At 54.0% G+C, this 13365-nt stretch overlaps 3 protein-coding genes across 3 annotated transcripts; 2 read left to right on the top strand and 1 right to left on the bottom strand.

The window, feature by feature from the left end:
• Positions 1 to 7266: 7266 nt before the first annotated feature.
• On the top strand, positions 7267 to 8616 carry EsH8_IV_000685 (Gti1/Pac2 family-domain-containing protein; the record flags this gene model as incomplete). Its single annotated transcript, XM_083265575.1, has 1 exon — positions 7267 to 8616. One exon carries the CDS (start codon positions 7267 to 7269, stop codon positions 8614 to 8616), a length of 1350 nt encoding a protein of 449 aa, XP_083124470.1.
• A 620-nt stretch (positions 8617 to 9236) lies between these two features.
• Positions 9237 to 10340, top strand: EsH8_IV_000684 (cardiolipin synthase; the record flags this gene model as incomplete). The annotated part of the gene is made up of 4 exons (XM_083265574.1): positions 9237 to 9451; positions 9530 to 9843; positions 9921 to 10167; positions 10235 to 10340. 4 exons carry the CDS (start codon positions 9237 to 9239, stop codon positions 10338 to 10340), a joined length of 882 nt encoding a protein of 293 aa, XP_083124469.1.
• Positions 10341 to 10715: 375 nt separating this feature from the next.
• On the bottom strand, positions 10716 to 12896 carry EsH8_IV_000683 (tRNA uridine-5-carboxymethylaminomethyl modification enzyme MnmG/GidA; the record flags this gene model as incomplete). The annotated part of the gene is made up of 3 exons (XM_083265573.1): positions 10716 to 12398; positions 12457 to 12721; positions 12775 to 12896. 3 exons carry the CDS (start codon positions 12894 to 12896, stop codon positions 10716 to 10718), a joined length of 2070 nt encoding a protein of 689 aa, XP_083124468.1.
• Between the last annotated feature and the right edge of the window lie 469 nt (positions 12897 to 13365).

The raw sequence follows: 13365 nt of genomic DNA, 5'->3' as shown, positions 1-13365 counted from the left end.
TCCCAACCTCCTGGGGTTCCTGGCATTTGGTGCTCATCGGCCAGGGACCCTGCAGTCCCCTGCTGGCAAGCCTGCAAGGCAACTGGCTCGACTTGCAATGCCCTGCACATGACAAAGCGGATCTGCCATGTACCCTGGTCGAATTGGCAAGCTTGATGGCAATAGTCTTTTGGTCCCCCCCAATGTTTTCCACCCTCCCATTCCTTTTTCCTCTCCCTCAGCAAACCCTTCCTTCCCTGTTACAATAGTGTAGGCAAGTGCCTGCTGGTTCCTGCCTTCTGAACGGACGTCGTCTGTCCTTCGAATGAATCCGCCTGCATCAATCCAATCCGCCCATTCCCTCCATCCGTCTATCAATCAAACAGTCGCTGTTGGTTGACTACTGAAGGCCGCCATTCACACCTTACTCCCTGACTGTGCGAGAGCCTCCGTGTCTCCATCTATCCATCTATTTGTATCCGTATGTCTATCTAGTTTCCCTTACAATACGCACACATGGCGCGTGTGCACAAGCTGCATCTATACTTTCCGACTTGTCGTTGTATTGTATTGTATGTAGAGGTGTCATCCATACCTTACCGCATGCGGATACTCCGGCCAGACTTGGCCAGCTGTGTCTAACACCGCACGCCATCTTGTCTCTGTAATGCTCCCCTCGTGTGCGCCCTTGTTTCTAGTGCTACTCGGCATGTTGTGGTAATCAAGGTTCTGGCTTATTCTTCCCCTTCAAACCCCCACCTCTTCCATCTGTCGCTATCGCTTCCGGAGGGACTCATGCCAACAATACGGGTGACCAGGCTCGGTTGATACCCTCCAGGAACGTGAACATAAGACGGGGACGGAGCTCCAGCTTGAGCTCGAGCTTGGGCAGCACCAGTGTCGGCGTACTGTCCATATTCCCCGGGCCTCAAATCGAAGTTCCTCATCCCTAATACCATTTTATTTGCTTTCATGATCATCCACCGATCCTAGCTAGGGTTGGAACCTGAGCCCTGGTCAGGCACGAATCAATACCCGCGCGGGGTTCCAAATCAGCGAAGCCGACAAGCCACGGGCGCCTCGACAGCAATACACCCCTCCCTTGTCCTCTCCTGTATACCTATGCCATTTCCTGCCCTCGTGTCGTTTGGTGTGCCTTCCCTACAGAGCCTTGTTCACACCTCCCTGTTCCCTTGGTGCGAAGCGACAAGCGTCTGTCTGGCACTGCGAAAACGAGCCAAGAGCACCTACCACGCACCTATGCCTCGCACCTTGGGCAATACCTTGGATGGCGCCGAATGCCCTTCCCCTGGGCTTGGACTTGCTGCAGAGTACGTACTGTTTCCCGTGACGGTTTCCTGCTGGGATGGGTACCCTAACGTCCCCGGCACCCTGCCGACGAGGTTCGACACCGACACAGATGCTATAATCGGCACCGACTCGACATGTGTGATACATGGTTATCGAGAGCAACGCTGGAAAACATGGGCATGTGGGCTCATAGCGGACAAAAAATATTATTATTAAAAATTGCAATTCCAGTACTTTGTCTAATCTTGGATATGGGGGGATTGATAACGATGTTAATAGAGTAACATCCAACGAGCGGCAAAGACCCATGTCACTGAGGGCCACGCGGAAAAACCGACAAAGGGGGAGGGGAGGTCGGGAGGCCAGGAATAAGCAATGGAAAATAAGCACTGGCAGTAAGACAATTACGGCCTAATCGACGACGCGGTATCAAAAGTAGGCAAGGCAGACGTTGCCAGAGGGAGTAGCAGGCTGGGCAAGATGGTAATCATGTTCCGATTCATACTATTGCCTCTCCATCTTTGGTCACTTCCGTCAACCTAGAACAAAGGCTGAGTAGGCCAAAGCTAAGCCTACTCTTGCCTCAAGCATTTGGCGTGGAGCATCATGGACACGACGAACTACTCTTCACTGCCACCTGTACCATCGGTTCCGTCCATTCTAGCTCCATCGGCTCAAGACCCATCCAGTCTCAGTCCGGCTCAGTCGGGACAAACTAAGAGAGAGCCAGACGAAACCGGGCCAGGTTAAGCAGCTTTGCGTTACATGCCTCGCTCGAAGAGACATCTGAAGTGGTCTTGATGTTGCGTTCCTTAGCCATTGTTCCTCGACTGGGTTCATGGAGCACTTCGGATTCGGGGTAAGCCTTTTTTCATACCCCACCCTTTTCCATGTTGTGGTTATTGTAGGTTGATGTCGACATGGCAATCATCATCAGCCAAGCGCTCTGCGCCATGTACCGCGCCGATCTAGCCTCGATATCCATCCTGTTGTGTTGTGGCATCGTGCTTCACATCAACTGTATCCTCGCAATCGGTCTCGCCCTGTTCTCCTGTATCACCTACAGTTCGCTCACTTCGGCCCCAACTAGGCTATGTGTCTATCGCCCGGGTATCGGTGATGTTCTATCATATTCATTGCTGGCTGCATTGACGGTAGATCCTCCTCTTCCTCTCCATTTGTCTACTGTGCACGTATCAGCGCATAGCCACGATTGATGCGGCGATTCTACTTACTGCGGTGGTGCTACGGCTGCCTACATCCAGTCCACCTACCTCGCATTGCCCCCGTTGTGTCTCGCCCTGCGGATAGATGGCCCATGGATAGCTCAGTCAGTCGAGGCCCCCCCCCCCCCCCCCCCCTTTTTTTTTTTTTTTTGCTGTTGAACTTCGGCGTATGCCGTACGGGCGCTGCCTCTTCTCCCCCGGGCGGACATGTTGGTCCTCCCCTTTGCGCACCGAGCGGCCTGTGTTCCGACGGGTGTAGTACGTACCTTGAGTTCAACACGCAGAGATGTTCCCTGTCTCACGGCTCCAAAGATGTCTGTATGCCCACCTTGCCTTCCCTGCCATTCCCTTAGCCTGCCAAAACCTTCACTTCAACTTGCCTATTTTTTTTTATTCTTGCACTATTTGCTCTGTGATTTTCGTTTTTGGGTTCCGGTTCCGATTCCGCCTATGCCTTCCGTACCGGGCCTGCTTTTCCCCCTCCCACCCCTCCCCCCTCCTTCCACTCCCAGTATTCTTATTGTTGTTCAGCTGTGTGTTTCTCTTGGCAGGAAATCCAGTTTGAAGCAGAGAGTCATTGGGCTAGGCACCTTTCATCTGTTTCTTGAATAACAACAGGGAGAGATGGCAAGTTGAACACGTGAGATACCTTTGGGAAGGGGGAGGTAGTGCGGTACGTTCCTGACCTGAGTGTCTTGGACTGAGTGTCTTATTACAGAACGGCGAGGAGAGAGGATGTCAAGGTAGGGAAGGCGAATGCAAGGCACCTCCTGCTTGTGATGAGTGCAGCAACACAGAGTGGGCGAGGCAAAGGCAGGATAGTCCTGGTGATGCATGCCTCATCTCTTTACCTCCTCATCTCTCATCGCCCATCCCTTCCCTTCCCTTCCCTTCCCTTCCCTTCCCTTTCTTTCCGTGTGCTTGCTCTTCCCATCCTCAGGTATCACTACAAAGTGCCAGGAACAGCATTGTAACCCCTTGGTCCACACCCCCGTCGCCGTCGTCCTCTCCTCCTCCTCCTCCTCCTCCCACTGCCGCTTCCGCCTCTGCGTGCTACCCGAGGCCGTGCTCAACCTCCTCATCGCCGACCGTCCTCACCCTCGTCCTCCACTCGGCCATTTAACGCCTATCCCATCTCATCCTAGCTGTCCCATCCAGCTCTTCGTCCATCTCACAGCTACCCCGTCCCCGTCCCCGTCCAGCCCGTACCTCCCCGACCTGGTGACCCAACTTCAGCACTACCTCGACGCTACGACCTCTCATGAGGTACTTCTGACCTCACTCCGCCTCACCTCATATTGCTTAGCACGTAGCATGGCTTGGCCCTCGCAAGGACGTTGATTGAAGAAACAAAACCGCCCTTGATGAAAATAGGACACAAGCACACGTCCTCTCCATATCCGTCAACGTCGTCATCGGGCGTCTCCCCGCTGCAAGAACGAGGCAGGGTCCCGCAGCACAACAGCACCGCACCTGCTGCCCAAACCCACCTCCCACGGTGCCTTCCATTCTCATAAGTCGGCTCAGATTTGATGTTTTGTCTGTTCAGAGGTACCTTGGCAGACACTCGCTTGCCTTGACATCCGATGTACTTTGGCTCGGGTGTCCTGCTATGCTGAACCATAGGTACCTACTTGTCTATAATTGCTGCTCCAAAGTATGATACCGGTACCTGCTTTGCTGCGGTAGATCCTTCCCGCGAGTATCCTCGTTCGTGAGCTTGGGGACTCTACTAGGACTTGACAACTTGGTGTTGGGACCCAGCCCCTCATTTCACCTTGGCCCCACTCGGGCGATGCAGAGCTTTGGGGTTCCCTACCTCACCTCCACCTTGCCTGTGCCTGCATTGTTTTGCAGCAGCAGCAGTAGCATCAACACCCGCATCAGCATCCGCATCAGGAGAGCACCAACACCACACCGCCAGGCAAACGGCTGATGCGGTGGCCGAGGCGAGACAAGACAAGAAAAGGCAGGGCCAACGAAGTCAATTCGAATTCGTCCGTCACCAGGCGGCCTGCATCCCGACTCAAGAAGCAAGTCAGACAAACCAAGCAAGCAATCAAGCATCAAGCACCGGCCAGCAGTTGCTATTTGATCCATTGTCAACTTTATAATTTTTAATTTTTTTTTCGTTTCTTGTTTTTTGCTTTTTGCCTTGTCTTTGCCTCCTCGCCTTGCCTTGAGGAATCCGAGCTTAACTTTGCCGGACTTTTCCTCGCCATTCCTCACCACTAGGTACTACCACCACCACCACCACCACCACCACCACCTCCTCCTCCTCCTCCATCACCGACAACAAACAACAACAACAACAATACCACCACCATAGCATTTCGTTGCGTTGCTGTGCATGTTCTGTATGTCTTGGGGATAGTGCCGTGCCGTGCCATTCGATATCTTTATATCGCCATATTTCACCACTTCGATTTTATCATCTGGTACTTTGTTGCTCTCTACCTGACATAGTGTCGACTTACAGAGCACTCCGGTCAAGCATCTGCGCCATCAACAAGTGCTAGCACCGGTACGGATACCAAACCACACAGAACAGACCAGAGTAGAACAGGACCAAGACGAGACGTACCTCAAGTGCAAGTGGCAGTAAGCATCCCCGGTTCGGTCGGTTCGAGCCAAGTCCAAGTCCCCCAAGTTCCCAAGTCTACTCGACAGACCCCCGACCCGGCCAGTATCTCTGTGTCTGTGTGTCCCCTCTTTCGAGTCCTTGCACTTGTACTTTCTTCCTCTCTAACCGCACCTACCCATCTGTCTATCCTCCCTTGTACAGAGGTATTTCATCCGCCCACTTTCTGATCGCCGAGTGTTTCCCCCGGCATCTTGTCCCCCTCCACCCACACACCCACTCACTCTCGACTCTTCTTTCTCGCTCTCTTTCTCTCTTCTCACGTCCCACTCCCTCCCTCCCTCGCTCACCCCACCCCCCTCCCTTCCCTAACTCCCACTCCTCTCCTCCATCTTTCTTTCCTGCACACCCCCCCTGTAACCTGCTTGCCGGCAACGAGACGTCCTGTTATGGGTTGTGTGTCTTTGCGTCCCAGTCCCACCGCCGCCGCCGCCGCTGCCGTCCTCTCTCCGCCTTGTCCTGCCTCCACGTTCGTCGGCTCTGCTTTCTCTGGCTCAATTACCACATCTCCTCCTGCGACTGCTGTTAATGCTTGTCACTGCAGTCTTGATCCTGCCGCTGCCGCCGCCGCTCTGCCCCGTCCGCCCTGTCTTCTTGGCTTTCTGATGTACATGGTAGAGCTTCATCTGCTACCCTTGTTCGGATTCAAACAGCTTCCTGCTCTCCTCGACCGTGGCACCTTGCCTGGCCCTACGCCGGCATCCCGCCTTGAGCCTTGGGCCCGATCTGCCCTGTCCTGACCAGGCTTGTTCTATCCTCGTTTTCTGGCTCGACCTCTGCTGCCCTGGGCGCTCCCCTTGCTGTACTACAAATTCGTCCAGTCTTCCGATCTTCACACGCAATTACCAGTTTTCCCGTCGGGCACCGACATCATATAAGTCCTCCGCGGCTTTCTGTCTTCTTACATATCTACCTTCATCTCCCCAGTTTCCGAAGCTAAAGGGCTGGGAGTTCGAGGCCCAACCGCTTGGTTCAGAGTCAAAAACCTCCGAGGCCCTCTCTCTCTGTCTACTCCCTTCCCAACCTCTAAAATCTAGGGTCCGCCACGGATACATCAACCACCACCACCACCACCACCACCAAGCCGCGAGCCACTCACATGCTCTTGCTCTCCCGCCACTCACGCATACTCTCACCCTACCTTACCTACTTCGCAAAGGGTTCGACCATCTTGGTCCCTCACACTACCTACCCTTACTTGAACTGCAGCAGCCACGTCCTCGAAGGGAAAAGCCAGAGCGCGCAGCCAACAGGACCGCCATCTTCTCGCCTGTGCTGCACTTGAGAAACCTTAAAAACACTGGACCTTGCCATCGACCTCCGGTTCCTGGCCCACGCAAGCCACAAGCCTCTTACACAGGCACCTGTGAACCGCGCTGCCGTGTTTGCTCTTGTTGCTGGCCGCAAATTTCGCATCAAAACTTCGCCCTTTTCCTGGTCCAGCCAAAACTTATCTCCTGCCTGACCAACGACAACCTGCCGTCGCGCCATCCCACGCACAAGCTCTTTAGCGATATCCAGCGCCCACAGGCAGCACCTATCTTCTTTCGACATACCAGCTGTCGATCCGTTGAAGAGAGAGGCGCTCGGGGGGAGGTGGTACCGCGACCTGGATGCGACAATAGGCGCAGACTGAACCAAGAAACCTACTGTTGCAAATTCAGAGCTCCACATAACATACTGGTGTTCACCTTACCCATCAAGTCTCCCAAATTCTCCCCCTCTTCCCTCACATTCGGAGAAGCACTCTCGAAATTTAGCTTCGACACATCTTTATCATCCTCTGGTCGTTGAAGGCCCCTCTTTGCGGTTCTTCCATCCTCTTCTCTCTCCCCTCCCTCTCCCCCAATTTCACGTTCAGACCCTCCACCCTCGCGAATCTTTTATATATACCACACGCAACAACGACGCGGCATAGCTTTGTTGACTGGAGCTCTCTGTAGCCAAGTCAGCGGCACAACGTGTCTGTCACGTTGAGCCATATAACCCTCCTGGATATTTCCTTGTTTTACCGCACACTCTGTCGGTAAGTGGCGCAACTCTACAAGCGATCCCAACAACGTTGAAAAGTAACTTACACGAATAGACTCGACGCAACCGGAGGCCAAAATGGCAAACTCCAACGTTCCACTAAACCCAACCTTCGTTGGTCACGTCGCGTCTACACTAGATGCTTTGGTACTCTTCGAAGCATGCCTGAGTAGTGCGCTGCATCATGTTCCTCGACGGCCCCATGATCGAGAACGACAAGATCTTATCAAGAGCGGCAACGTTTTCATCTACGAGGAACACTCTTCCGGCATCAAGCGCTGGACCGATGGTGTTGCCTGGAGTCCCAGTCGAATCTTGGGCAACTTCCTGATTTATCGGGAGCTGGACAGGCCATTCCCTCCAGGCGAGAAGAAGCGCGCCATGAAGCGCAACAAGAAGCCGACCGGTGTCACAAAACCCGAGGTTGCATCGCGCCAAGGAAGCGTCAACGGCGCAGGCTCCAATATGGGAATGGGAGACGGCTCTCAGGGCAACAAAGAAGCGGAGAGGGCACTCATTGGGTCTCTGGTTGACTCGTATCCCTTCAAGGAGAACGGCTTGGTGAAGAAGACGATCAGCGTGACATATCAAGGTGTACCGCACCACCTAGTGTCGTATTACAACGTTGAGGACGTCACTGAAGGCAAACTCCTAACCCCATCAAAAGACCACCAGCTCTCAACAATCATTCCCCGCGGAGAGTTGATCATGTCTCAAAACTTCAGGGCACCAATCGATGAGGTGGAAATGGATGACCAAAGAGGAGCCCACGGTCTCTTCGCGCACAGCTACCCGGTTAATGGCCACCACCAGACTATATCACGGGCCATGTCGGTACCGTCGCTTCACCACATGGGTGGCATGGGCGGACCCCAGTTTGGACAGCCGTCATATATGCCGTCGTACTTGAGCACAGTTCCAGGATCTGTTAGCAATGTTGGTTACGCGCAGCCACAGCATCATGGCTATGGATATGACAGTCTTAGCCGCGCAGGTCGATATCCCTCGAGTGCCGGCCTGGCCCCCGATATGTCGCGGACAATGGCCCTCGAGTCTCAACACCACCCCCGGCGGCATTCGGCGGCTTACGAACCTAGTACCGGTCCTGAAATGAGCATGGCTGGTAGCTTACCAGCTGTTCCTGACCCGACACGGTCCATGAGCGGCAACTATATGACGTCGATGCTATACTCGCAGCAACGTGTTCCCGACATGTCCCCACACGAAGCATACCCCTCCCAGTCTCCTCGAAATGTCCATTCTGAGTCGGGATTGGGCGGTGACCGGTCGGCGCAGGGTATTCCCTTTGATGGACTCAGCCGTGATGCGTGGAACACCTTCGATCAACTGGACGAGGAGCAGGGACAATATATGTCACAAGGAAATTCCGCCTGGCCTGGCAGCAACAATACCATGGGTAGAACCTGAAAAAGAGCGATGCCAGGCGCACAAAGGATTAACTCAATTCGAGAAGGGGCCCTGATTCAGGGTCCCTTGACGAGGATCGCCCTTGATCGACAGTGTGGAAATGTTGCGGGGTGCATATCCTCGATCCATAGAGGAAGAGAGAACTACAGGCTCCACGATAGTTGCCCGGAGACAGACGGAGTCAAGGTTGTGGTTGGCGCTATGAGCTGGTGTTTTGATAAAAGCAAACGCGCGCGAAGTTGGGCAAAGTCCCTTGGATTGTCCTGAGGTTGAAAGAGAGTTGAGCGCGCAGAAAGAGTACATGAAAAGCAAACGCAGTTTGCAGACACAAACATACTCTGCATGCCATGCGACGACTCCATGTCTTGTTAGACCCGTTTACCAAAGAGTTGCTTGGAACGGGGGTAGCTGTACCTTTGGTTTAGGAACATGGAAAATTCATTATGCAAATTAAACCCCAATATGCAATTAACAGAGTGACACCCGAAAGGTGACGTGACACAACCAATCAACTGCCAAGTTTACCAGGGCCATTTCCCACATGAATTGGTGAAGTCAGCATTAACAAAGCGCAACGCAACGCCGCTGGTGTGGTTTAAGTCGTGCTCCGGAACGCGAATATGCTACACCTCAGGCTTGGTGGCCGAAGGGCTCTGGCGCAATATGGCCGTGTACCCGGCTGTAGTCGCCTAACCCTTGCGCTGCCGCCTTCAGGGGCACACCGGCCATCGCTCAAGTTTGATGCTGGTGGTGGTCTTCCGAACAGCTTACTACGGCGACAATTGCGTTCGGGGTTTGCGGCCCTCTACACATCGCAAAGTGATGGAAAATCTAGGTGAGTTTTCTGACAAGCTTGGGCTACTGCGCAGCGTAGAGCGAGGGAACCAATTGGCTGATAAGACGTCGTTGGCAGCGCGGCCAGTAAGCTCGCATCAAAGCTCCCGACGTTACCGAAGAACATCCACGAAGACATCTACACCCTGCCGAACCTGTTGACGCTCTCACGCCTGGTGGCAGCGCCGTTCGTCGGCTACTTCATCCTCCACGATCAGCATGCCTGGGCCTTGGGCCTCTTCGCGTACGCCGGCGTGACGGATTTGCTGGACGGCTGGATCGCACGGCGATGGAAACAACAGACGGTCGTGGGCACTGTCATTGATCCCATGGCTGACAAGACGCTTATGACCATCTTGACTGTATGCCTGGCCGCCCAGGGGTCTCTTCCAGGTCAGTCTGACACGATTAGAAACGGGTGAGGGATGACGCGGATGGCCATCGGCTAACATGCGTTTGGTGTCTCTCAGTGTGGCTGGCAACCATCATATTAGGCCGCGATGTCGGCCTCGCCATGTCCGCCATCTACTACCGCTGGATTTCCCTGCCACCTCCCAAGACTTTTGCCCGGTACTGGGACTTTTCCCTGCCCTCGGCTGAGGTACGGCCGACGACGATTAGCAAGTACAACACATTCCTCCAGCTGGCTCTCGTCGGCCTGACGACCGCCGCGCCCGTCCTTGGCCACGATCTCTCAATGCCATTGACCATCATGCAGTAAGTCGAATCCCATTTCGTGTCGAATTGCTGAGGTATGCGTCACATGGCTTACATGAAGAACCAGATACGTCGTGGCGGCCACTACTGTCTGGAGCGGTGCGAGCTACATCTACACCAAGGATGCGGTCAAGATTTTGAGCGCTCCAAAGAACCCACCAACCAAGGGGTAGCCACGCACGCGGTCGGGCTTCGACGCCCGATGTTTGTAACATCTCGACCTGTCCGGGCACCGGACGCCCACCACCTGCCCTTTGGTGAAGGCCTCAAAACCGGTCTCACGGGCAATGGCGAGAAATCCGCGGCAGATTACAAATATTCTCCATCGAATGGGAGACCTCAACATGTGTAACATACAAGCATAAAAAACGGCGTTTAGGGGGGAGGTGGGCAAAAACATCTTGTACATTAGACTACACGAGGGAGAGAACCTTCGCCCTGTGCGCACCAGCTGGGTGCAGCAGATCTCCCCCTCAAGGACCATTCCAGCGCTAGCTAGGCCACGATTCTTCGGTGCCTCTAAATATTTCCATTGCTGTTCAAAGTCCTCATGGCAGCTGTGAGACATTGTCATCATCTTGGGCCTGCTTCGTCCGCCATGGTTTAACCATGTTCGCCATCGCTGTGCTTCGCTGCTGGCGTTGGACATACCCCAGCAAGCGAAGACACCCCGACGGTGTGATTCCTTCTAACCGTCTGGCCTGGGCCAGAGTCTCAGGCATGGTGGCCTTCAAAACCGTCTTTTCGGCTGTGGCCAGCCCCGGGACTTTGTCGTAATCGATCGAGGGCGGTAGTCGCAGGCTTTCGTCTCGAGCAAAAATCTTGCGCTCGGCCAGCTGTCTCTTGATGAAAGGCGCGTATGTGGCCTCAATATGCACGCGAGACTTGATGCGCTCCGGAAAGGCGCTTACGCCTGGCAGTGCGGCAGCGACCTGGTCCATGGTCACATTGCGCAGCCGCAGCATATCTGTGGCATCGCGTCGCCTCGTGTCCTCCTTGACCGGAAAACCTTGCCTGAACCACTCAGGGCTGCTCTTACTCACGGATGTGAGCAGTGCCAACAATTCATTCATCTGCTGCTTCTCGTCGGAAAATGAGGTCCATCTCTTGTCTGACACGACTCCCCATTCTCGTCCGCGTTCTGTCAACCTTAGGTCCGCGTTATCGGCTCTTGACGTCAGTCGGTATTCACTTCTTGTTGTGAACATTCTGTACGGTTCTGTGACACCCTTCGTAATGAGATCGTCAATCATTATGCCGATGTAGCCGTCTGCTCTAGATATCGAGGCTGGGGTGAGACCGAGGGCAGCCCGGCCGGCGTTGATGCCGGCAACGACACCCTGCCCAGCTGCCTCTTCGTAACCGGTAGTGCCGTTAATCTGGCCGGCAAGGAACAGGCCGCTGATGTTTTTCGTCTCCAAGGTGGCCTTTAGGCTTCGAGGATCAATGTAATCGTATTCGACACCGTAGCCCACCTGTGTCATGACTGAGCGTTCCAGTCCCGGGATCGAGCGAAGGATCTGCTCTTGCGCCTCAGGTGGAACAGTCATAGACAGACCGTTAGGGTATATCAGGTCGCTGTCGAATCCTTCGGGCTCTAGCCAAACGATATGCCTCTCCTTATCGGAGAATCGGGTGATTTTTGCCTCTAGTGATGGGCAATATCTCGGGCCCCTGATAGTTTCTCGGATATGAATAGTTTTATCCAGGTTGTCCCTTACAATCGCATGCGTCGCCTTATTGGTGTAACTAACGTGGCAGGACAGCTGCTCCTCGACGGCAACCTGATCGTTCAAAAAGCTAAAGGGCATCGCTGGGTCATCTCCAGGTTGCCTCTCTAATGCCGAAAAGTCGATACTGTCTTTGGCAATGCGCGGCGGTGTTCCCGTTTTGAGCCTCCCCAGGCGGAAACCGGCGTCTTTGAGCGATTTGCTCAGACCGTATGAGGCATCTTCTCCTATGCGCCCTGCTGGGTAAGACTCCATGCCGATATGAATCTCAGCGCTGAGGAACGTGCCCGTAGTAATGATGACCTGGCTAGTGGGAAGAACCTCGCCGGACTCTAGTCGTACTCCCGTAATTTTACTCTGGGCAGAACTTGTGGTGTCTGGGTTGGCGTTTGTCACGATGTCGGCCACACTACCGAGTACAATTGACAGGTTTGGGTATGTCTCCAGCTCCTCCCTCATATGTTTCTGGTACAGTTTTCGATCGATTTGCGCTCGAGGACCCTGCGTGACGGAGAAGTTAGCAACAAGGTGTAGCAAGCGAAAAGGGGCAACTTCTCACCCATACTGCCGGCCCTTTATTTCGATTCAAGACTCTAAACTGCACACCGGCCTTATCGATAATTCTGCCAACCAGCCCATCGAGAGCGTCGATTTCTCGGAGAATAATTCCTTTCCCAATGCCACCGAAGGATGGATTACAGGAGCAGGTGCCGAGGTTATCAATCTTGGGGGTGACGAGAGCCGTTCGCGCACCGGCTCTGGCGGCAGCGGCGCAAGCTTCAGCGCCAGCATGGCCGCCTCCGACCACGATAACATCGAATGTCCTACAAGACACATTAGCGGCGAGAATGAATTGACCTATGGGTTGTTTGCAGACCTGGAGCCTTCTGTGACATCCGCAAATCCACGCCTGCTCAGGTGCCGAGACGGACCAAGATGCTGCAAGCCCCTAGTGCTGTTGCGTGACCGCAGCCTCAGAGCGGCAGAGAGAGATCGCATCGTTTCTTCCACGAGACAGATGAGAAGTGGACAGGGGAGGGTGCGCGCAACTGATTTTCAGGAGACCACAAATTCGTGAACTTCACATCTCGTCGTGGTGGTGGCGGCATCGCCAATGAATACACGCTTTTCAGGGGTCCTAATGCTGGCGCGGCTGTCCCGTCGGGAATTTTCTTTTTGCACAGTGTGGCACGGTAGACTTATCGGTGCACGGCGACAATAAACGCCGATGATGGTAGGTTGCCCCTCAAGCATGTACGTTCACCTGGTGGGCAATGTATGTCGAGCTTTGGTTTTTACAGGGAGCAACATCTTCAGGAAGCGGATTGCGTGGGACTAGAATCTATGGATATTTCTTTCGCCGTATACTAGGTAGAATTTATGTGAAAAAACTGAACACATTCTTGGCTTTGTAACGAACTAGCGCTCAATTAGGTATTGGTCATAATAGGATTGTTTGTAGTTGCGA

This window comes from Colletotrichum jinshuiense, chromosome 4, assembly GCF_051148585.1.
Source record: "Colletotrichum jinshuiense chromosome 4, complete sequence".
Taxonomy (NCBI): domain Eukaryota; kingdom Fungi; phylum Ascomycota; class Sordariomycetes; order Glomerellales; family Glomerellaceae; genus Colletotrichum; species Colletotrichum jinshuiense.
Note: the sequence above shows the minus strand (reverse complement) of the source record. Positions and strands in the feature narration are given on the sequence as shown.